Source organism: Somniosus microcephalus, chromosome 19, assembly GCF_052327205.1.
Source record: "Somniosus microcephalus isolate GS21.2 chromosome 19, FLI_Smic_1.0, whole genome shotgun sequence".
In the NCBI taxonomy this organism is placed as follows: Eukaryota; Metazoa; Chordata; class Chondrichthyes; order Squaliformes; family Somniosidae; genus Somniosus; species Somniosus microcephalus.
In genome coordinates, this window is record NC_141005.1 from 2730622 (window position 1) to 2755978 (window position 25357).

At 46.9% G+C, this 25357-nt stretch overlaps 1 protein-coding gene across 1 annotated transcript in view; it reads left to right on the forward strand.

The window, feature by feature from the left end:
• ncor2 (nuclear receptor corepressor 2) overlaps window positions 1-25357 on the forward strand; it is a 345327-nt gene that overhangs the window by 81032 nt on the left and 238938 nt on the right. The window contains 1 exon segment of the mRNA XM_086011816.1: window positions 9848-10016. Coding sequence (XP_085867942.1) covers window positions 9848-10016 — 169 coding nt within the window.

The window sequence follows — 25357 nt, forward strand, 5'->3', positions numbered from 1 at the left end:
GGCAATCTAAAAAGAAGTGTTACTTCTGTGGAAGTGCATTCCATTATAGGAAATTTTGTCCTGCTCGTAATGCAACCTGCAATCATTGCAGTAAGAAAGGTCACTTTTCTAAAGTATGCTGGTCAAGAACCTCTACTAGTGTTGCAGCTGCTATCGATAAAACTGCTCCTCCCCCAAGAGCCACTACTAGTGTTACAGCTGTTTTTCCCCAAAGCCTGTCCCATGCAGCCATGAGGGTTTCGGTAAATGGACACATTTTGAGTGCATTAATTGACTTGTATAGCTCTGACAGCTTCATCAGTGAGTGGGCTTGTCAGTAAGTTAAAACTGCGTATTTACCCCTCAGACAGGGAAATTGTAATGGCTCTGACGACACTGACCACCAACTCTTCCGGCTTTTGTCTTGTTGATTTTATTCTCAATGGCCGCACTTATTCCTCCACCCGGCTCGGGGTGCTCACAAACCTGCAGTGATGTGCTCCTGGGACAGGATTTCCATCAAACAACACAAAAGACTCACTTTCGAGTTTGGAGGGCCAAAGCCGGAGCTTACTATTTCCAAAGTACCGTTTTGTGCGCTTTCGCCGGCTTTGCTCGACGAGCCCTCCTTGTTTGCCAATCTTTCCCCCCGATGTAAGCCCATAGTCACTGAATCACGACGTTTCAGCCAAGATGATCGATCCTTTATCGAGGCAAAAATCTCTCGCCTTCTAGCTGACGGTATCATTGAGCCATGTTCATCTTCCTGGCGGGCTCAAGTCGTCGTTGTTAAAAATCCTCTCAAGCAACACAAGAAACATCTTTGCATCGATTACTCGCAAACTATTAACCAGTATACCGACCTGGAAGCCTACCCACTACCACGCATCGATGACATGGTCAATAACCATGCCAACTACAAGGTATTTTCAACTTTTGATTTAAAGAGCGCATACCATCAAGTACCGTTAAAGGACTCTGACAAAAAGTATACGACCTTTGAGGCCAATGGTCGGCTTTACCAGTTTTGTCGCCTTCCATTTGGGGTCACCAATGGGGTGGCCGTCTTTCAACGGGCAATGGACAGCCTAGTCAAACAGGAGAACTTAACAGACACTTTTCCATATCTGGATAATATCACCATTGCTGGTCATGACCAGAAGGAGCATAATACCAACCTCCAGAAATTTCTTGACGTTCTCCGTCATCGCAACTTTACCTTAAATGAGTCCAAATCAGTGAAATCAGTACCATCAGTCAACATCCTTGGCTACTGAGTGGGCAATGGTGTCATCAAACCAGATCCGGAGCGACTTCATCCGCTTCAGGAGCTCCCTCCCCCTACGAATGGCTCTCTTCGTCGGGCCCTCAGCATGTTCGCCTATTATGCGAAGTGGATACCCCACTTTTCCGACAAGATCCAGCCCCTGCTTCACGCGAAGTCATTTCTGTTGGACGCGATGGCTATTTCAGCTTTCGACCTCCTCAAGCAACAACTGGAAAAAGCCACGCTTCATTCCATCGATGAAAATCTCCCTTTCGTGGTCGAGTGCGATGCATCGGAGGTGGCGATCTCGGCTACCGCGAATCAAGGTGACACGGACTCTGCCGGCCCGCTGGTACAAACCAAGTGACCCAGGGACCAAAACATGGCCTGAGGAGACGTGCCTTCCGGCCTCCAACGGAGATCCAAACGACTGCGTCTATTATTAGTCCGATTAATTCGGTAGAAGGAAGCCGCCGGACTTCCAATCTTTCAGGCGGGAAGAATGACATGAATCTTGTCATTCATGTGGAAATGACTTATGAAATGATACTGGGCGGCCTGCTGGTGGCGCTGTCCAGGGAGAGTATAAATACTCGGGCATGGGCCCAGCTTGCTGAGGACATTCTTTAACAGGAACTAGTGAAGGACACAACTAGACCTCCATGTTGAAAAACAGTTGATTAAAGCTTTGTTTAATACTCAGACCAAGTGCCGAGTAGTTTTCTTACGTCAGTCTCCCTATCGCCCGCTGGAAAACGGGGAGAAAAAGCAAAATGGAAGTGCTGACCGAGAGTGTTTGTGATGGGTGGGTGACGGTGGGTGGAGAGGGAACCAGAAGCAGCGGTGAGAGGGACTGAGCAACTGAGGCTGCCTCGTGGAGATGATCACAGTCTGTGCGGCTGTGACACTGGAAACGTTTACTGATGAAAATCCTCGGCTACAGACCGGAGTGTTTAGAGAATTTGTCTCTAGTGAGATGCTAAATTGTGGTGAGATCATTTTATTCTGTAGTGTTGATTGATGTCTGATGTGCTGTTTCGATAATGCCCCTCATCTGTGCCACGCCTGAGTGACGCATCGTGTCAAAGCTTTTATTGTTCACTCACTTGTTACTTGCTTTCTCATGTAAAACCAGGCTCCAAAAATAGACAGATGAAAGCAGTCAGTTCATCTTTAAAAGCTTGGCAGGCCAGGTACTGAAAAATAAACCAAAGTGTAACCACAGGGAAATGAAGCAACTGTTCAGATTCTGTTTGTTTGATCGATTGCACTGTCGCAGATAGATGGTAATACAGTAGCCTGCTTGCTGCAGGGCTGAAGTGTTTCTGACATGGGTTAAGGACCTGAGGGAATCGTAGACTCAACACTGCACGGGTTAGTTAGTTCTACCATCATTTACTGAACTCTACACGGCTGCTCCCGTTACACACGCGTGCTTCCATTATACGCACGCGTGCTCCCATTGTACTTGTGTGCTCCAGAGCACTTTACAGTCAATGGTCTGTGGATGGGATGGGTTGATTATAGGGAGACTCCTACAATTAACAGCATAAAAATATTCCGACCCACTGGAATGTGTAATGAGCGACTATTTTCAATCTTCAACTAGGAGAGATTTAAGTGCTTCAAAAATGATTTAATTTGCTTCCTTGAAAATGCAAAGTAATTTTATCATGAAAGATATCCGATTGTAAACTCTGAGAAGCTAACTTCAATGAAAGTAATTGTAAAACTCCATGAAATATTCTAGTTACATTTCACAAACTCAAAAATCATTGGCGACCAGTTGGGTGAAAGTGTGTGGAATATGGAGATAACTGACCAGTTGAGACTGCTGCAATTTTTATCTCCACCTTAAAAGCATATCTTGCTGATGTCTGACATGTAAGAGAAATGATGGGGTGGAAATTGCGATCGGAGGCTTGCGGCGGGCGAATGCCTCTGAACCGCAAGAAAAGTCCGCACTGACCTGGTGCCTCCGCAGCTTCGGGCTCTTGCGGCCCTGGGCCTGCGGGCGTACGCCTGCGTAAAGGCCCACGTATCCCAGGGGCGCACGTGGTTCGCAAACATCCCTGGAATCTCGTGGGCCGGCCCGACCAGTCACACAGGGGGATTCCCATTATGTTTACGGGAAGTCCATTTACACACGGAATCCCTATAAGCATAATAGAAATCCCCTAAAAAACAAACTTTCACAGCACTTAAATAAAAATAAATTCTCACATGCTCAAAATTAATTAAAATACAATTTAATTAAACATTTAAAACAAAAATGTAATCTTTTGAAAATAACTGTAAACATTTTTAAAGGGGCCAAAGATAACCTAAACTAATTTTAAAGGTTTTTGAATGTTTACATCATTTAAAGAAATGTATTTTAGTATTTATTTAAACCCTTACGCTGGTAAAAAGGCCCTCCCCCAGCTTTTACCAGGCGTAAGAGTTTCACAGGCATTCGCTGGGCAAAAAGTGAATTTGTAACAGATGGGTGCGATCTGTCGAGGAGATTCTTGACAGATCGCAAGTTCTGGGTCGATGTTTGTGTCCCTGCATCGCATGCGGAAACCCGCAACTTGCGAACATCCCTACGACCGCGTGCGCTGCGTACACCATCATAGGCCCCTGTTTCCCCTGTCTCGAACGAGGGGTCACAGTCTCAGGATACGGGGTAGGACATTTAGGACTGAGATGAGGAGGAATTTCTTCACTCAGAGGGTGGTGAACCTGTGGAATTCTCTACCCCAGAGGGCTGTGGAGGCCAAGTCACTGAATATATTTAAGAAGGAGGTAGATAGATTTCTAGACTCAAAAGGCACCAAGGGGTATGGGGAGAGAGCGGGAATATGGTATTGAGATTAGAGGATCAGCCATGATCATATTGAATGGCGGAGCCGGCTCGAAGGGCCGAATGGCCGACTCCTGCTCCTATTTTTCTATGTTTCTATAGGCCCGGTAAAACCCGGGCCGATGTTTGTGTCTCTTGGTGCATCTTCGCTGTGTCTGCTCTGGTGGTTCGCTTTTAATCAACTCCAACAGCTGTTCTAAGTGTTTCCTGTCTGCAGATAGTAATGACATATCTGCTCTGATAAGATTTTAGATAGTATTAACCTTGCTTTGTCAAACTCACTAACGAAGCGGGATTTTATTTGCGGTGTGCTTACAGGCTGGAACTCTGCCCTGCAGCTGGTATGTGTGTTGCACAGAAACTTGCTTTTTTTAATATGTTTTTGCAAACAGCCTCCAGATTGTGCCAGATATTCTAATCAGCTGGACTAGTTCAATATGCTCCATGTTTCTGTAGAATTCCTGTGTACAAAAGTTTGAAAACACTTTTCTCCCAGTGTCATTGTGATAAAATCTCTTGTAAGCAGGAATGAGGCTGCCATTGCATTACAGAACCTGCTCCCTGCTGACACATTGGCCCGTATTTTCCGATGCCTACGGGTGTGTATGAGCTGTGTACACACCTGTAGGGGCCTCACAAGTGCCGGTTTTAGTGATGCGAAGCGCATGCGCTGAAAACCGGCGCTTCTGATCGGTCAAGAACCCTCTTGACAGATCAGACACCTGCCCTGGAGAAGGGCCTCTGCGGGCAGAGAGTTCCACTTTCTGCAGAACCTCCGCCCGCTGAAACATAGAAACATAGAAGATAGGAGCAGGAGTAGGCCATTCGGCCCCTCGAGCCTGCTCCGCCATTCAATGAGATCATGGCTGATCATCCAAATTCAGTACCCTGTCCCTGCTTTCTCCCCATACCCCTTGATCCCTTTAGCCTTAAGAAATACATCTAAACCCTTCTTGAATATATTTAATGAATTGGCCTCCACTGCCTTCTGTGGTCGAGAACTCCACAGGTTCACCACTCTCTGGGTGAAGAAATTCCTCCTCATCTCAGTCCTAAATGGCTTACCCCTTATCCTTACACTGTGACCCCTGGTTCTGGACTCCCCCGCCATCGGGAACATCCTTCCTGTATCAAGTCTGTCTAGTCCTGTTAGAATTTTATAAGTTTCAATGAGATCCCCTCTCATTCTTCTAAACTCCAGTGAGTACAAGCCCAATCGACCCAATCAATATGTAACGAGAAAGGATTAATTAGCAATCTTGTTGTACGAGGCCCCTTGGGTCGGAGCGATCATAATATGATCGAATTCTTCATTAAGATGGAGAATGAAGTAGTTGACTCAGAGACTAGGGTCCTCAATTTAAATAAAGGAAACTACGATGGTCTGAGGAGTGAGTTGGGTAGGATTGATTGGGGAATGGCACTCAAAGGGTTGACGGTGGATAGGCAATGGCAAACATTCAAAGACCGAATGGATGAACTACAGAATTTGTTCATCCCAGTTTGGCATAAAAATAAAACAAAAAAGGTGACTCAACCGTGGCTAACAAGGGAAATTAGGGATAGCATAAGATCCAAAGAGAGGACATATAAATTGGCCAGAAAAAGCAATTATCCTGAGGATTGGGAGCAGTTTAGGATTCAACAAAGGAGGACAAAGGGATTAATTAAGAAAGGGAAAATAGAATATGAGAGTAAGCTTTCAGGGAACATAAAAACTGACTGTAAAAGCTTTTTATAGATATGTGAAGAGAAAAAGATTGGTGACGTCAAGCGTAGGTCCCTTACAGTCAGAATCAGGGGAATTTATCATGGGAAACAAAGAAATGGCAGACCAACTAAATTCATACTTTGGTTCTGTCTTCACAAAGGAGGACACAAATAACCTCCCAGAGATGCCGGGGAACATAGGGTCTGATGAAAGGGCGGAACTGAAAGAAATCAGTATTTGTAGGGAAATGGTGTTAGGAAAATTGATGGGACTGAAGGCCGATAAATCCCCAGGGCCTGATAATCTACATCCCAGGGTACTTAAGGAAGTGGCCCTAGAAATAGTAGATGCATTGCTGGTCATCTTACAGAACTCGATAGACTCTGGAACAGTACCCATGGATTGGAGGGTAGCTAATGTTACCCCACTATTCAAAAAAGGTGGCAGAGAAAAAGCGGGGAATTATAGACCGGTGAGCCTGACATCGGTAGTGGGGAAAATGCTAGAGTCCATTATAAAAGATGTAATAGCAGAGCACTTGGAAAGCAGTGACAGGATCGGACAAAGTCAACATGGATTTACAAAAGGTAAATCATGCTTGACTAATCTACTGGAATTTTTTGAGGATGTAACTGGTAAAATAGATAAGGGAGAACCAGTGGATGTGGTGTATTTGGACTTTCAGAAGGCTTTCGATAAGGACCCACATAAGAGATTAGCGTGCAAAATTAAGGCACATGGGATTGGGGGCAAGGTATTGACTTGGATAGAGAACTGGTTGGCAGACAGAAGGCAAAGAGTTGGAATAAACGGGTCATTTTCCGAGTGGCAGTCAGTGACTAGTGGGGTACCGCAAGGATCGGTCCTCGGACCCCAGCTGTTCACAATATATATTAATGATCTGGACGAGGGAATTGGATGTAATATCTCCAAATTTGCAGACGACACAAAGCTGGGGGGGAGGGTATGCTGTGAGGAGGATGTCGTGAAACTCCAGTACGATTTGGACAGGTTGGGTGATTGGGCAGAAACATGGCAAATGCACTATAATGTGGATAAATGTGAGGTTATCCACTTTGGTGGCATAAATAGGAAGGCAGATTATTATTTGAATGGCAATAGATTGGGAGAAGGGGAAGTGCAAAGAGACCTGGGTGTTCTTGTGCACCAGTCGCTGAAGGTAAGCATGCAGGTGCAGCAGGCGGTCAAGAAGGCAAATGGTATGTTGGCCTTCGTAGCAAGAGGGTTCGAGTACAGGAACAAGGATGACTTGCTACAGTTGTACAGGGCCTTGGTGAGACCGCACCTTGAGTATTGTGTGCAGTTTTGGTCGCCTTACCTGAGGAAGGACGTTCTTGCCATGGAAGGAGTGCAGCGAAGATTCACCAGGCTGATACCTGGGATGGCAGGAATGACATATGAGGAGAGATTGTGTCGATTGGGCTTATACTCACTGGAGTTTAGAAGATTGAGAGGGGATCTCATCCAAACCTATATAGTTCTGTCAGGCCTGGACAGACTAGATGCAGGAAGGATGTTTCTGATGGCCGGGGAGTCCAGAACCAGGGGTCATAGTCTAAGGATAAGGGGTAAGCCATTTAGGACTGAAATGAGGAGGAAATTCTTCACCCAGAGAGTGGTGAACCTGTGGAATTCTCTGCCACAGAGGGCGGTGGAGGCCAGTTCATTAAATATATTCAAGAAAGAGTTGGATATATTTCTTAAGGCTAAAGGGATCAAGGGATATGGGAAGAAGGCAGGGACAGGGTACTGAATTTGGACGATCAGCCATGATCTCATTGAATGGCGGAGCAGGCTCGAAGGGCCGAATGGCCTACTCCTGCTCTTATCTTCTATGTTTCTATGTAATCTCTCCTCATACGTCATACCTGCCATCCCAGGTATCAGCCTGGTGAATCTTCACTGCACTCCCTCCATGGCAAGAACATCCTTCCTCAGATAAGGCGACCAAAACTGCACACAATACTCAAGATGTGGTCTCACCAAGGCCCTGTACAACTGCAGCAAGACATCCTTGTTCCTGTACTCAAACCCTCGCTACGAAGACCAACAAACCATTTGCCTTCTTAACCGCCTGCTGCACCTGCATGCTTACCTTCAGCGACTGGTGCACAAGGACACCCAGGTCTTGTTGCACTTCCCCTTCTCCCAATGTATTGCCATTCAGATAATAATCTGCCTTCCTGTTTTTGACACCAAAGTGGATAACCTCACATTTATCCACGTTATATTGCATCTGCCATGCTTCTGCCCAATCACCCAACCTGTCCAAATTATGCTGGAGTTTCTCAGCCTCCTCCTCACAGCACGCACGCCCACCCAGCTTTGTCCAAGGACCGATCCCTGTGGTACCCCACTAGTCATTGCCTGCCACTCGGAAAAAGACCCGTTTATTCCAACTCTTTGCTTTCTGTCTGCCAACCAGTTGTCTATCCAAGTCAATACCTTGCCCCCAATCCCATGTGCTTTAACTTTATACGCTAATCTCTTTTGCGGGACCTTATCGAAAGCCTTTTGAAAGTCCAAATACACCACATCCACTAGTTCTCCCTTATCTATTCTACCAGTTACATCCTCAAAAAATTCCAGTAGATTAGTCAAGCACGATTTACCTTTTGTAAATCCATGTTGACTTTGTCCGATCCGGTCACTGTTTTCGAAGTAAGTAATAAAAGTAATTTAAAAATCTTTCACTCATTTATAATTTAAAAATACTTTTTAAAAAACAGGTAAGTTTATTTTTAGCCCCGTAAAAAACTTTAATTATGTTTTTCAAAAAATTAAATTTTTGTTTAAAATATTTAATTTCATGTAATTTTAACTAATCATTTAAATGTTTTGATGTGTTTTTTGAGTGATTCCCATTCGTATATTTGACAGGTCTAAGCTGAGACCTGTCAAAAGTATGAAGGGGGTTCCCTTCTTCCATTGGATCCCCATGGCCCACGTGATCCCACGATCGCTTGCGAACCGCCTGCACCCCCGGATAGCTGGCCCCCCGGATAGCTGGCCCCCCGGATAGCTGGCCCCCCGGATAGCTGGCCCCCCGGATAGCTGGCCCCCCGGATAGCTGGGCCCCCGGATAGCTGGGCCCCCGGATAGCTGGGCCCCCGGATAGCTGGGCCCCCGGATAGCTGGGCCCCCGGATAGCTGGGCCCCCGGATAGCTGGGCCCCCGGATAGCTGGGCCCCCGGATAGCTGGGCCCCCGGATAGCTGGCCCCCCGGATAGCTGGGCCCCCGGATAGCTGGCCCCCCGGATAGCTGGCCCCCCGGATAGCTGGGCCCCTGGATAGCTGGCCCCCGGATAGCTGGCCCCCCGGATAGCTGGCCCCCCGGATAGCTGGGCCTCTGCGCGCGCACCAGGAGAGGTCAAGGAGCGGAAGTGTCGGGACCTACGAAGCCAGCAGGTAAGTTCGTAGATTTTTTCCAGATTGGAGGCATCTGCACGCAGGAAGCCTCCGATCGGAAAATCTGGGCCATTGTTATTTTAAGATGACAATGGTGAAAGGAAGTCTTTCTGCCCATCCATTCCACTCCATCCAGAATCCGTAACTCAGCACCTCACACAGCCCCTGAATCCCGACTCTGTTTAACTGCATCACTGCATTGGAAGTTCACCAATGGGGCTTTTTAGTGATATTTGTAACTGCTTAGAATGATGCAATGACAGCATCAAGATATCCAAACAGTTGAGACTAAAAATGATTTAATGTTAGCAATTACAGCAGATCTCCTGGAGTAGAATGTTCTAGTAAATGTTTTGTTTGAAAAAAGCAAAGGCAAAAATGTGATTGTTCAAAAAAATACATAGAAATGTCTTGCTGGAAGAGTTAATATAGGAGTGAGATGACCTTCGATGTGCCCGTCCTGATTTCGGACTTCTCTGATCCTCTTGCCTTTCTAAACTTAATGTCCATCTGATGCTCGGTTCAGGATATCCCAAAGCACTAGTTGTTGATGTTTCTGTATCCATTGTTATTTCCTTGGTGACACTTTCAATTCCATATTCCTCTTGTCCTGTAGGAACGCCGATCAGCGCAGCAGATATGATCCTCATGCCTACCTGGTGGATACAAGTGGCCAGGCCGAGGCACAGTATGCTGACGTCAAGCGACCAAGGCTAGAGTTGCTGCTTCGACACCCGTCCCTCTTGCCCCACGGCCACCTCACCGGAGAGGAGGAGGGTCTGAAGGTAACTGAAGCTCCATCCATTAACCCTCGCCTTTCTGCAGCAGTCACATGATGACAAATGTTTCCGTTGCAATACTGATGGAGGTTTATGGTCTTAAATCCTCCCATTGACATTCAGAACAGCTACAATTCTACTAGTTACCAGATCTCATGGCATATAGAATTTCATTGAATTGTCGGTGGGTGTTTTTGAGTTTTGGAATGAATTGGGTTGTGTTTTGCTGTGTTATCTGATCTTGTGTGGCACTTCGACATCCTATGAGACTGTGCCGTGGAATTTGCACCCGTAAGACAGGTATCACATGATTGTAGCTGCCCCCAGCTTGTCCCATTGTTATAAAGAGAATTCATCGTGTGAAATGGAGCAGGTTTATAGTAGAATCCAAAATTATTGCACAATAAGAAAACTGAAAATGGTTCTCAGTGTTGCACTTTAAAAAATCCTTCAAAGTTTTGTAAAACAGATTTAACCTTAACAGTTACAACATAGCATATCTGATGGCTAGTGTTTGCATATGCACAGAATTCTGTGTAGCTGGAGTGAATTTTGTGTGTGTGAGATACTGAATTGGGGCTGAGGGATTGTGTGAAGTGTTAAATTTAATTTTGCCCAATATAAGAACATAAGAATTGGAGCAGGAGTCGGCCATTCGGCCCCTCGAGCCTGCTCCGCCATTCAATAAGATCATGGCTGATCTTCGACCTCCTCTCCACTTTCCTGCACGATCCCCACTGATTTCCTACAAGGTTCCAACAAATCTAAAAGCAGCAGTGGGGCGGGGGGGGGGGGCACGAAATAAAATACAACGCCGCTGCAATTGAACTCTTACAGAGTTCAGCTCTAGGTGACTTGTTGTTGTACACACTTTATAGAAGATGTGAATTTATTTCTTCTTCATGGAAATTGGCCAACATTACATCAGGGCCCGTGTGTTATACTTGGACAACACTGCCACCTGCCACTGAACAGATTATGATATGTGATGCATGGAGACATAATAAATAAATAATAATAATATGAATATAAAAGTGAATCTGCACCAGACATTGTACAGTTCAGTATTGTGCTCAGTTCCTGTCACCGTGGTATAGGAAGATTAGAGTCCGGGAAAGGTCACGGCCAAGAGTCACCAGTGTGAAAATGTCAGCTTAGCTCAGTGGGTAGCACTGTTGCCTTGAGTCAGAATGTCCTGGGTTCAAGTCCCACTGTGGAGCACGTAATCTAGGATAATATGTCCGCACAGTGCAGAGGGCATGCTTCATTGCCTTTCAAATGAGACATTGAACTGAAGCCCCTCTGCCACCTTAAATGGGTGTAAAAGATCCCGTGGCACTAATTGAAGAAGAGTGGGGAACTCTACCGGTTTCCTGGGCCAACGTTCTTCACTCAACCAACACCAACCAAAACACACCTGCTCATTTCATTCATTAGCTGTTTGTGTGATGTTGCTGTGCACTGTAACACTGGTGACTGCACAGGAGTAATGCATTGGTTGTAAAGTGCTCTGGTAAGTCCCGAAGACGTAATCAAGAGCTATATACATGCAATCTTGTTTTCTTTCTCCTTTGAAAATTACATAGAAATTACCAGGAATGAGAGGTTATATTTATGAAGAAGGTTTGAAAAATGAAGAGGCTTTTTCACGTGATTACGGGCGGGTGGGAATCTAAATCAATGTTTCAAAATTACAAAGGCTTTGAAGGATAAATAGTGAAGGATTGTTTGCACTAGTTGGCGAAACATAGGAGCAGGAGTAGGCCATTCGGCCCTTCGAGCCTGCTCCGTCATTCAATATGATCATGGCTGATCCTCTATCTCAATACCATATTCCCGCTCTCTCCCCATACCCCTTGATGCCTTTTGTGTCTAGAAATCTATCTATCTTCTTTTTAAATATATTCAGTGACTTAGCCTCCACAGCCTTCTGTGGTAGAGAATTCCACAGGTTCTCCACCCTCTGAGTGAAGAAATTTCTCCTCATCTCAGTCCTAAATGTCCTACCCCATATCCTGAGACTGTGCCCCTTCGTTCTAGACCCCCCAGCCAGGGGAAACATCCTCCCTCCATCCAGTCTAGCCCTGTCAGAATTTTATACATTTCAGTGAGATCCCCTCTCATTCTTCTAAACTCTAGTGCATGCAGGCCTAGTCGACCCAATTTCTCCTCGTACGACAGTCCTGCCATCCCAGGAATCAGTCGCTGCACTCCCTCTATGGCAAGTATATCCTTTCTTAGGTAAGGAGACCAAAACTGCACACAGTACTCCAGGTGTGGTCTCACCAAGGCCCTGTATAACTGTAGGAAGACATCCTTGCTCCTGTACTCAAATCCTCTTGCAATGAAGGCCAACATACCATTTGCCTTCCTAACTGCTTGCTGCACCTGCATGTTTGCTTTCAGTGACTGGTGTACAAGGACACCCAGGTCCCTTTGTACATCAGCATTTCCCAATCTATCACCGTTTAAATAATACTCTGCCTTTCTGTTTTTCCTACTGAAGTGGAGAACGTCACATTTATCCACATTATACTGCATCTGCCGTGTATTTGCCCACTCACTCAACTTGTCTAAATCGCCTTGAAGCCTCTTTGCATCCTCCTCACAACTCACAATCCCACCTAGTTTCGCGTCATCAGCAAACTTGGAAATATTACGTTTGGTTCCCTCCTCCAAATTATTGATATATATTGTGAATAGAATCAGTGACTGGGGACATAGACTGAGGTTATCGGCAGCAGAAGAAAGGGGGAAGTTCGAAGAGACCGTTACACACAGAGTTATTAGAAGATGACATCCTTTACTGGAAGTAGCTATTGAGACAGAGGCTATTTAAAACAATAAGTATTTTAGAAGGAAGAATATAAATAGATCCAAGGAAAGTGCAGGAAGTTGAATTCAAGTAGACTGTCCCAGTTGAGCAACTAGCAGGGCGCCGGACCAAAAAAGCATTTTCTGTCTGAGTTAAATGTTTAACTTGTGTATCTTATTGCTGAAACATTTCTGGGTGCTGTATGTGTTCTATGGCCACAGATTTCACATTGCATTGTATGCGTCATCATACTTGGCACCACATTTAATATTGATCAAGGAAATGCAGCCTTCTGTTTCCATATAACTGGAAATGGGCTTGCAGTGTATTCCTGTGGGAACCTATTTTACCAGGAGTTGAGTTTTCCGTTTCCCAGCCAGCAGAAAGGTTCCCTGGTTTACGGTTTTGCCCGTTCAGCCTGTTTGAAAAGGCAGCACTTTTCACTGCGGAAACTGAGTTTGTGTTTTAAAGTCTCTGTATGAGAGAACGTGAATGGCATCTTTAATTGTTGAAATATTGAACAGGGTGGTGAACTAGATGGCTCACCGTGTCACAACTTTCCTCTTCATTTACTAGTTTTATTTGAATAAAGCACCAGTTGGTTTACAGCATGAGTTTCAGTCTGGTAAAGTGTATATTCAATCTGAACAGAGGAGAATCCATGCAGCAGCACGTGATACATTCCGGTAGCCAGTGTGCAGGATAAAGGTACTCACTTCAATCCCTGGGTCTGTCGATTGTTCACAGAAAAGGGCACACTCCTCATTGTAGGGAACGTGAGGTGCGCTTCGAGAGTCATTGTTGATGCTGAGTCCGATAAATTATTTCGCTATAGAGATAGTGGATGCATTGGTTGTCATTTTCCAAAATTCCATAGATTCTGGAACGGTTCCTGCGGATTGGAAGGTAGCAAATGTAACCCCACTATTTAAGAAAAGAGGGAGGGAGAAAACGGGGAATGTAGTGTATGTGCCTTTAAGAGCCCCAGGTGTACTGTAATGCCGGTAATGGCCACTCGGGCTATATAAGCCTGTATATTGTGTTGTATCCGTTAGTTCCCCTCCAGACTTTGTTTAGTAAACACCTATGAAACCAACTCCTGTCTTCAGTGTCTCTATCAACACACAGACACAACAGTGGCGACGAGTTGGAAACGGACTTACCTGCAATTCGGCAGCACCTCAAGGACATCGATTCCTCTGGCGTCCAAAGTTGAAGAAAATTCAACAAAAAGAAAGGGCTGTGGTTTCACCAGCTAGCCGAGCTGGTGGCAGGTACTGCAATAATCCTTCCTGGGCATCGGGCTGGGGCTCCAGTGGCTGGCTCTACAGCTAGGCCAAGCAGCGAAAGCAGAGGCAAGCAGTAACAGACGGGGAGGGAGCACTCGGGAGACGGCCGGCGCTGCAAGGAGATCGGCGTTCAGACCTAGAGAGAGAGTCCAGCGGGAACGAGTCTCCAACTGTAAATAAATAAATAAAAAGAACGGGAACCGCGAGAAACCGTTGTCATCGGCAGCAGCGGCGGGGAAACGCGGGAAGCGCCATATCTTTTCGGCAGAAAAGAAAGAAAAGCGCGGGAAGCGCCATTTTATTTCTAGGATGCCTAAGTCTGGCAATATTGATGCTTTTGATAACGAGATAGAGGATTGGACCACATATGTGGAAAGAGTGGAGGTATATTGCACCGCAAATGGAGTAGAAGATGAAAAAAAAGCTTCAGTACTGCTAAATCTAATGGGCGCAAAGACATACAGGCTGTTACGAAATTTAATCACTCCAGCCAAATCAAAGGACAAGAATTTTAAAGAAATTGTTGATACCCTACAGGAGCACTTAAACCCAACACCGCTGCTGATAGCGGAACGATTCAAATTCTTCAAGAGAAATCAACACAAGAATGAAAGTAACGCTGATTACCTCACCGAATTAAGAAAGCTATCAAAACACTGCCAATTCGGGGCAGGACTAGCAGATTATCTTCGAGACAAATTCGTCTGCGGTCTCTTAAGTGAAGGAACACAGGAAAGACTGCTTTCTGAAAAAGATTTAACACTGGACAAGGCTTTCAGTATGGCTGTATCATACGAAGCAGCCGCAAGAGGAGCTGCAGAGATACAACAAAAGACACAGGACTTCGGCACCCATGAAATGACACAGGGTTTCGAAAGATGTTATCACTGCGGCAGATCCACCCATGACCAGAGGGACTGCTGGTTCAAGGACAAAGCATGCAGGCAATGCGGAAAGATTGGACACATTGCACGGGTATGCCGATCTGGACAAAAAAAATCCACAGACAGGAAAAAAAAAATCAATAAAGAAAAGTACAGAAAGGTACAAATGATGACGGACAGTAGCTCCGAAGACCAGAAGAGCGATAGCGACTTCGAAAACAAGAGACTAAGCTGTCTCAAATTACATAATGTAATTGCCAAAGATGATTACCAGACCATTTGGGTTACCCTCACGATAGCAGGGTCCCCAGTTAAAATGGAGCTAGATACAGGATCAGCTCTGACCGTCATAAATCGACGGGATTACGAGCGGCTATTTCCACATATACCTTTAAAAGACACATCCATTATCTTGAAAACATATACGGGGCAGAAAGTATACCCCAAAGGAAAAATAAGGGTGCCTGTTGTATACAACGGCAAGGAAATACAAAAGTTGTATTTATACATTCTACAGGATGGTGGTCCACCGCTGTTGGGACGTGAATGGATCAGGAAAATGCGTTTAGACTGGTACTCCATTCAGGCACTGACGGTGACCAGTAAGAGAAAAAACGATGATGACGTCATACCTGAACGATTAAAAGACATCTTGGCCAACGCCAAAGAAGTGTTTCAAGAGAAACTAGGAACCTTGAAAGGCATCACCGCCTCAATAAAAGTGGAAGATGCAGCAATTCCCAAGTCTTTTAAGGCAAGACCGGTGCCATACGCAATTCGTCCAGCAGTCGAGGCAGAGCTGGAGAATTTGGAAAAGGCAGGCGTATTATCCAAAATAGATTGGAGCGAGTGGGCAACACCCATCGTTCCAGTCATGAAGAAAGCATTGAATAACGATAAATCTGAAGAACAGAGAAAAATTCGCATCTGTGGAGACTTCAAGGTGACTGTAAACCCGGTCCTTCACACGGTACAGTATCCTCTTCCGAGGATAGAAGATATTTTCGCCTCACTATCCGGAGGGAAATGTTTCACCAAAATTGACTTGGTACAGGCATATCTACAGATGGAGGTTGAAGAGGCCTCTAAAAAATATCTCATGATAAATACACACAAAGGTCTGTACCAGTACAATCGACTGGTTTTCGGAGTAGCATCCGCTCCAGCTATCTGGCAAAGAGCTATGGAGCAAGTCCTCCAAGGGATTCCGGGGACTCAATGCTACCTAGGCGACATCCTTGTAACAGGAGAAAACGACAACGAGCACCTTGCCAATTTGGAGCAGGTGCTCACTAGGCTGAGAGAACGGGGCCTACGAGCAAATCGCCCCAAGTGCGAATTTTTCCAAAATCAAATTTCATATTGTGGCCACATAATTAATAAGGAAGGGTTGCATAAGTCACCTGAAAAAATTGAAGCGGTCATAAAAGCCCCAGCACCTGAAAATGTTTCACAATTAAGGTCGTTCCTGGGATTAATAAATTATTATCATAAATTTTTACCGAACTTATCAACTCTTCTACACCCTCTTAATGAACTGCTACAAACAGGAGTAATTTGGAAATGGAGCGAAGACTAAACGTGCCTTCTATAAATGCAAAGACTTAATCACATCCAAAGAAGTTTTGGCTCATTACAACCCATCACTGCCAATCAGACTGGCGTGCGATGCATCCCCTTACGGCGTGGGAGCAGTATTATCGCATAAATTCCCTGATGGCTCGGAACGGCCGATAGCTTTTGCGTCATGCTCATTGAACTCAGCTGAGCGTAACTATGCCCAAATCGACAGGGAAGCACTCAGCCTGGTATGGGGAGTGAAGAAATTCAACCATTACCTACACGGGCAAAAATTTACCTTGTTGACTGACCATCGACCCCTCATCTCCATATTCAACCCTAAAAAGGGTGTTCCCACTATGACAACGCAAAGGCTACAGAGGTGGTCCCTTTTTCTAGGGGCACACCAATACAACATAGAATACAAAGGATCAAAACAGCATGGGAATGCTGACGGTTTATCGCGCCTACCGTTGCCAACGGTAGAAGAAGCACCTACCGTAGACCCAGTGGAGATTTTCCACTCTACCATAGTCGAATGTCTACCAGTAACAAATTCTGCCATTGAAAGGGAAACTAGAAATGACCTGACTCTCTCTCGAGTCTACGATTTAACAGTGAAGGGATGGCCAGCACATGGCGAACCACTGTTGCCAGCATTCTCACAAAGAAGAGAACAGCTGTCAGTGTGCCGAGGAACCTTGATGTGTGGATCCAGAGTGGTGATTCCACCCAAACTCCAGGATAAAGTTCTAAAGGAGCTTCACGAGGGGCATCTGGGTGGAGTGAAAATGAAGAACCTAGCCAGGGCGTTTGTATGGTGGCCAGGTATCGATGGAGACATCGAAGAAATGACCAAGAGCTGCCTAGGATGCCAGAAGGTCCAAAACGCTCCACCCCAAGCCCCTCTACATCCATGGGAGTGGCCCTCATCTCCTTGGCAAAGGGTACACGTCGACTTTGCTGGGCCATTTATGGACTCAATGTTCTTAATTGCGGTTGATGCACACTCCAAGTGGCCGGAGGTAATAAAGATGTCCTCCACCACCACGGAAAAAACCATCACAGTATTAAGGACCATATTTGCCAGGAATGGGCTGCCGGAACAGATCTGTTCTGATAATGGACCGCAATTTGTGTCCGAAGAATTCAGGAAGTTCTTAAAAAACAATGGGGTTAAGCACTACACGTCCGCCCCATACCATCCTGCCACCAATGGATTGGCTGAAAGGTTTGTCCAGACTTTCAAGAAGGCCATAAAGGCCATGGGTAATGAAGACATAAAACTTCAGCACAAGGTGGATAACTTCTTGTTCGCATACAGGAATGCAACACATATGGTCACAAACCAAACTCCCGCCATGATGTTCTTCAATAGAAGCCTAAGATGCCGGCTGGATTTGATCGAGCCCAACATCAGAAGGGACGTGGAGAACCGGCAATTTCAAGGCATGAATGAAAGGCCAACTAGAACCTTCCAGATAGGTCAACCAGTTTTGGCCCGGGACTACCGTACCGAGAAATGGCAGCCTGGAACTATTTGCACATGACTAGGACCGCTGATGTATACCGTGGACATCGGAGAAAACATAATAAGGCGCGATGCTGACCAAATCATAGAGTCATCCGAAAAGGGACAACCTACACCACAACTCTATACGCCTAACGATGAAGTAGAGATACCCATATCTACCTCCGATCCGGTGATACTGGAACCCGATGAACCCGACACTGGCATTCAAGCCGAATCAGCCTTGCCAAAAGAACCTACTACACCACCAGAAACTACTACACCACCGAGGCGTTATCCGGACCGAGTCAGGAAGCCTCCAGAGAGACTGACTTATAATTAATTAACTGCAGCAATGTGTAGATTATTTTTCTTGTAACATGTAATTAATAATTACTTGAAATACTATGTACTGGTTGGCTAAAAAGGGAGGAATTGTAGTGTATGTGCCTTTAAGAGCCCCAGGTGTACTGTAATGCCGGTAATGGCCACTCGGGCTATATAAGCCTGTATATTGTGTTGTATCCGTTAGTTCCCCTCCAGACTTTGTTTAGTAAACACCTATGAAACCAACTCCTGTCTTCAGTGTCTCTATCAACACACAGACACAACAGGGAACGACAGACCAGTTAGCCTGACCTCAGTAGTAGGGAAAATGCTAGAATCTATTATTAAGGACATGGTAACAGGGCACTTAGAAAATAATAATAGGATTGGGTAGAGTCAACATGGATTTATGAAAGGGAAATCGTGTTTGACGAATCTGTTAGAGTTTTTTGAGGTTGAAACTTGCAGAATAGATAAGGGGGAACCAGTGGATGTGGTGTATTTGGATTTTCAGAAGGCATTTGATAAGGTGCCACACAAAAGGTTATTAAACAAAATTAGGGCTCACGGGATTGGGGGTAATATACATGGATTGAGGATTGGTTAACGGACAGAAAACAGAGAGTAGGAATAAACGGGTCATTTTCGGGTTGGCAGGCTGTAACTAGTGGGGTACCGCAAGGATCAGTGCTTGGGCCTCAGCTATTCACAATCCACATCAATGATTTGGATGAGGGGACCAAATGTAATATATTCAAGTTTGCTGATGATACAAAGCTGGGTGGGAATGTAAGTTGTGAGGAGGATGCAAGGAGGCTTCAAGGGGATATAGACAGGCTAAGTGAGTAGGCAAGAACATGGCAAATGGAATATAATGTGGAGAAATGTGAAGTTATCCACTTTGGTAGGAAAAATAGAAAAGCAGAGTATTTTTTAAATGGTGAGAGATTGGGAAATGTTGGTGTTCAGAGGGACCTGGGTGTCCTTGTACACGGATCACTGAAAGTTAACATGCAGGTACAGCAAGCAGTTAGGAAAGCAAATGGTATGTTGGCCTTCATTACAAGAGGATTTGAGTATAAGAGTAAAGGCGTCTTACTGCAATTATATAGGGCACTGGTGAGACCACACCTGGAGTATTGGGTACAGTTTTGGTTTCCTTACCTAAGGAAGGATATACTTGCCATAGAGGGAGTGCAACAAAGGTTCACCAGACTGGTTCCTGGGATGGGGGGATTGTCCTATGAGGAGAGATTGAGTAGACTAGGCCTATATTCTCTAGAGTTTAGAAGAATGAGAGGTGATCTCATTGAAACATACAAAATTCTTACAAGGGCTTGACAGGTAGATGCAGGGAGGATGTTTCCCCTGGCTGGGGAGTCTAGAACCAGGGGCCACAGTCTCACAATAAGGGGTCGGCCATTTAGGACTGAGATGAGGAGAAATTTCTTCACTCAGAGGGTGGTGAATCTTTGGGATTCTCTACCCCAGAAGGCTGTGGAGGCTCAGTCGTTGAGTATATTCAAGACAGAGATCGATAGATTTTTGAATATTAAGGCAATCAAGGGATATGGGGATAGTGCGGGAAAGTGGAGATGCAGTAGAAGATCAGCCATGATCATACTGAATGGCGGAGCAGGCTCGAAGGGCAAAATGGCCGACTCCTGCTCCTATTTCTTATGTTCTTATGTAAGGACCCAACACCTGTCAGCAGCAATGGGCCGAATGGCCTCCTCCTGTACTGTAATTTCTGTGATTCTGTAAACTAATGTAGTGGGATTCAAAATGTAATAGTTATTTCAGACGATATTTTATCGCCAGTGTGCCTGACATCTATAGATTGGAGTCTTATCTAGTTGTTATTGATTAGTTGACTTGTTAACAAGATTTGGTGTCATCATGTTTCATATGGCTTGCATCCAACATAAATTGACCTCCAATGTGTTGCAAGAACACAGCGTTCACATATAGGAACAGGAGGAGGCCATTCAGCCCCTTGAGCCTGTTCCGCCATTCAATTAGATCATGGTTGATCTGTATCTTAACTCCATCCACCCGTCTTGGTTCCCTTATCTAACAAAATTCTACACGCACAGGTGTTAACTGTGAAGTGCCACAATTGAAGGTTTCAGTTTCAGTGAGTCGTTGGTTGGTGAATGACCCTTTGGTTGGTGAATGACCCTTTGGTTGGTGAATGACCCTTTCCATTCGTTAGTGAATGACTCCTTGCGTCTGTTATTGGTCAGTAGAGATCCTGTGAAGATGGGACTTGCTGTGTTCTCGGAAACTGACAAAGAAATTTCACATACATCAGAAAGATCCAAATGTCAGCATTAGATTTTGATCTATAATCTGTGTCTGTCCTTTCCACAATGTGTGCTCAGTGACGAGATCCGGGCTCATTTTGGTACTGGCCACTAGCTCTGAGGGTATTAGGATACCCTTTGATGCTTTGGTTCTTATTTCTGCCCTAAATGACGGTAAGAATTACCTTTTATTTATAACTGCTCTAATTCGCATATCCTTCTACAATCAGCAGCTGTTTTTCCCAAAGTGTGGGGACATTTTCCCTCCATGAAGTGTGCAGTGAAATAATCCACGTGTTTATAAAGAGCAGGTTTCCGATCTCCGGCCACTGGCTCGGAGCAAACATTCACTCAGTGTCGGCCCCTCAATCTGGGATGTTCAGGTTCAGCGACATCTACTGCCGGCTCTCCTGTGGAGTTGCTCATTGTAAGGGCGGGGGTGGGGCTGTATGGGGAGGGTTTGGGCTATAGTGGGGGGGTGGTTGGGTTTTAATGGGGGGGTTGGCGTTTTTAGTGGGGGAGGGTTTGGGCTTTAGGGTTTCAGTGGGGAGGGGTTTGGGGTTTTTGGGGGGAAATTTGGGACAGGTGGGCCTAGTGTGATGATGTCCGTGGTAAGTCACTGCAGATGCTGCTGTCTTTTGGTACCTGGTTTATGGATTGTGAAAGAGATCAGACCAGGGTTGGGGGCTAGGGTTTGGGGTTGGGGGCCGGGATTTGGGGTCGGACTTGGGGGCCAGGGTTTGGGGTCGGACTTGGGGGCTAGGCTTTGGGGTCGGACTTGGGGGCCAGGGTTTGGGGTCGGACTTGGGGGCTAGGCTTTGGGGTCGGACTTGGGGGCCAGGGTTTGGGGTCAGACTTGGGGGCCAGGGTTTGGGGTCGGACTTGGGGGCCAGGGTTTGGGGTCGGGCTTGGGGGCCAGGCTTTGGGGTCGGACTTGGGGGCCAGGGTTTGGGGCCGGGGTTTGGGGTCGGACTTGGGGGCCAGTATTAGGCCACTTTGGGAAGTTTCTGAATGATGTGATAAGGTGCTTTTTAAATGCAAGTTCTTTCTGTGCTGAGTCAGTCCTGCAGAGCTGGGCCGGGACGTGTAGAAGCAATGAGGAGCCTTTAGAACTGGGCCGGAAGCACACTTAGCAACAGGAAAATTCTGGAGCTGAGCTCGGAAGGCGCTGGATCTCTGGGATTCCAGTGAAGACAAGCCTAGCGATGAAACCCATGGAGCCGTAACAAGGGCTGCAGGCTGGGTGAAACCTGTCTTATTGCCTAGATCGATTAGTTTTAGTAACAGTAAACGGGGATCAGTGTCAGGACGAGGATGCCAGATTCTGCAAGTTAAGAGATTTGAGTTTAGCATTTCCCTTTAACTAAAACTCTTCCCAAACTCCAAACTTGCAGTGACACGAACAAATGTCAAGTTGTTTCTCGAGCTGCTCGCCAGTTGCCCAAACCGTATGCCGGAGTAACGGTTAATATCTGACGTCGGCTCCTGTCTTTCACTAAATTTAGGAACTTAATTCATGTTCTACTGGCAGTAAATACTCCAGATTCATTTCCTGCTGGGCTGCTGCCAGGAAATGATGCAGAAAGGATTTCACAAGTCGCAGTGTGTTTAATAAAAGCTCCACAGATTGTGGGCACAATATATTTACAAGAGTTTATGCATTTTATACAGTGAGAGGATGAGGAAATGTTGAGCTTCTTGGTATTCACAGTCTGTGGTTTAAAGAAAAACAAATGATTATTTTTGACGCTGGAGATGTAAAGGTCAAAATACTTCGAGGTGACGTCAATGAAGAAAATACCCTGATAAATGTCAGCAAAAGTAAATCAGCGAAAAGCAGCGGCATTTCCCCCACAGTAATCAGCAGTGCCGCTTTGCTGTTTGGACATGTTGGGGATTCTTCTCGGGGTCCTTTTGGGGGACGAAACAAAGACACAACTAAGTCCGACATTTTCAAACCTTCCATTCAAAGATGATCCAGCAGCAATAATACCCAGCGGTAGCACAGCCAGTTCTACCTGAGCCAAGGCCAGGTTGCTGAGTCCGCCATTTGTACATCACTTTACTCAGGGGCCGTTTGTGCAGACGACACAATGGCGGCGCTCTCGGAACCCAGACGTCCTTGACATGGGATCAAATGAAGCAATGGCACGTGATGAGGTTTCAGTTTTGTCAGTCAGAGCAAAATAATCCGCACTCGAGTTCCAGAGTAATGATGCATTAATTACCTGCTCAAACACTCGGATTACCTGCTCAAACACTCGGAGCTTGCTTGTTCAATTCTGTACAAATATGAAAATGATTCCTGCAATTGCCAGCCCCCGCACACACGATGACCAGCGCTCTCATGCTGTTTGAGGCGTTAGAGCAGTTGCAGTGTTTTCTCTGAGGTGACCAACTCTCCATCTCTTTCTGTCAGCGGTTAGGCAGCTCCTCGAATGCTACATTCCAGACGGGCGGTGTGAGGTCTGAGGACTGACTCTGTGTTCCTCTCCCCAGCATGTGTCCTTGAGCAGCAGGTCAGAGATGGAATCTGTGCCCCACCAGCACACAACTCATTGTACCTTTGTTATGTGTCCTTATTCAGATATTAAAACGGTAAATATCAGCTCCAGTTTAAAATTGATTGCAAGGGTTTAATAAGTGGCAGTTTTCAAAGCTTCGCTGAGTCTCCTGAAAGCACTGACTCTTTGTCAATGTTTGCAGCACTGAACCCTCCCCTCCCGCTTACCCCCTTCCCCTCCCCCCTCCCAACCAGTGGCCGCGCTCTGGGTCACCATCAGGGTCACCGTCAGGGTCAGGGTCTCACTCTCACCACCTGCTGTTGATGGGCTGTTACTGCAGACGCTGACAGGTTAGCGAGGTCTCCAGGTTGATCCCATGCTCACCTTCGATGCTGTCGGTTAAAGTTCATCATGTTGGAGTGGCGAAATTGTTAACTATTGCGGAACCTGAGCACTACCCTTCCCACCGCCCGCTGTACCCAGAGCCGCCATGCTGGCCCATTTGACCCCAGTCCTGGGCTATCGTCTGCCACTGGGAGTGGGGGCAGGGTAGTTCGGTGATGAATTAGCGTCATAGAGTCATACAGCACCGAAAGAGGCCCTTCGGCCCATCGTGTCCGCGCCGGCCATCAAGCCCTGTCTATTGTAATCCCATTTTCCAGCACTTGGTCCGTAGCCTTGTATGCTATGATGTTTCAAGTGCTCATCTAAATGCTTCTTGAATGTTGTGAGGGTTCCTGCCTCTACCACCCTTTCAGGCAGTGAGTTCCAGATTCCAACCACCCTCTGGGTGAAAAAGTTTTTCCGCAAATCCCCTCTAAACCTCCTGCCCCTTACCTTGAAACTATGCCCAACATTGGCTCCCAATACATTTAACACACTGGTGGGACATCACCGTTGTGCATTTCTCTGGCGTTCTATGTTCAAAGACAGTGAAGAGGTTCTGATGCAGAGGGCTTGTTCCAGTCACATATTCTTTTGTTGTGACCTTATCTGTTAACACTTTGCTGACAGGCTGCTTTCCCCTTTTGATTGTTGAGGTGAATAACGAGTTTATCAAACCGACCGCAGATTCTGTAACAATGTCCTATCTTGGGTTGTTTATTTCTGCTCCTCCATTTCCCTGTCATTCACTCATTCACTGCCAAAGTGGAGAATTCACTGAGGATTGGATCGACTTTCACCCCCTGCCAATTCCATTTGGAGTGAATGGTCCCTCACTGTAACTCAATGCAACCCACCAATCACAGGCTGGCGCCCGGGATCGGGGAGCGATATTGGAGATTTTGGAGGGTTTCGCTCAGTGGCAACACTTCTGGTGCCTGATGTGACGATCGGTCTACAGAGTCAGTGTGCGTTTTAAGCTGCTTCATTAATACACACACTGTACGGCCTGAAGACAGAACTAATCATGTTGTATTAATCTAATGGCAAGCAATACTCTCCACCCCGCCTCCCCCTGACCCCACCCGACACCCCGACCCCTTCGCCCCCGACTCTCTCCCTGCCCCCGACCCTCTCACCCCCGACCCTCTCACCCCCGACCCTCTCACCCCCGACCCTCTCACCGCCGACCCCCTCACCCCCGGCCCTCTCACCCCCGGCCCTCTCACCCCCGGCCCTCTCACCCCCGGCCCTCTCACCCCCGGCCCTCTCACCCCCGGCCCTCTCACCCCCGGCCCTCTCACCCCCGGCCCTCTCACCCCCGGCCCTCTCACCCCCGGCCCTCTCACCCCCGGCCCTCTCACCCCCGGCCCTCTCACCCCCGGCCCTCTCACCCCCGGCCCTCTCACCCCCGGCCCTCTCACCCCCGGCCCTCTCACCCCCGGCCCTCTCACCCCCGGCCCTCTCACCCCCGGCCCTCTCACCCCCGGCCCTCTCACCCCCGGCCCTCTCACCCCCGGCCCTCTCACCCCCGGCCCTCTCACCCCCGGCCCTCTCACCCCCGGCCCTCTCACCCCCGGCCCTCTCACCCCCGGCCCTCTCACCCCCGGCCCTCTCACCCCCGGCCCTCTCACCCCCGGCCCTCTCACCCCCGGCCCTCTCACCGCCCGACCCTCTCACCCCCGGCCCTCTCACCCCCGGCCCCCTCACCCCCGGCCCTCTCACCCCCGGCCCTCTCACCCCCGGCCCTCTCACCCCCGGCCCTCTC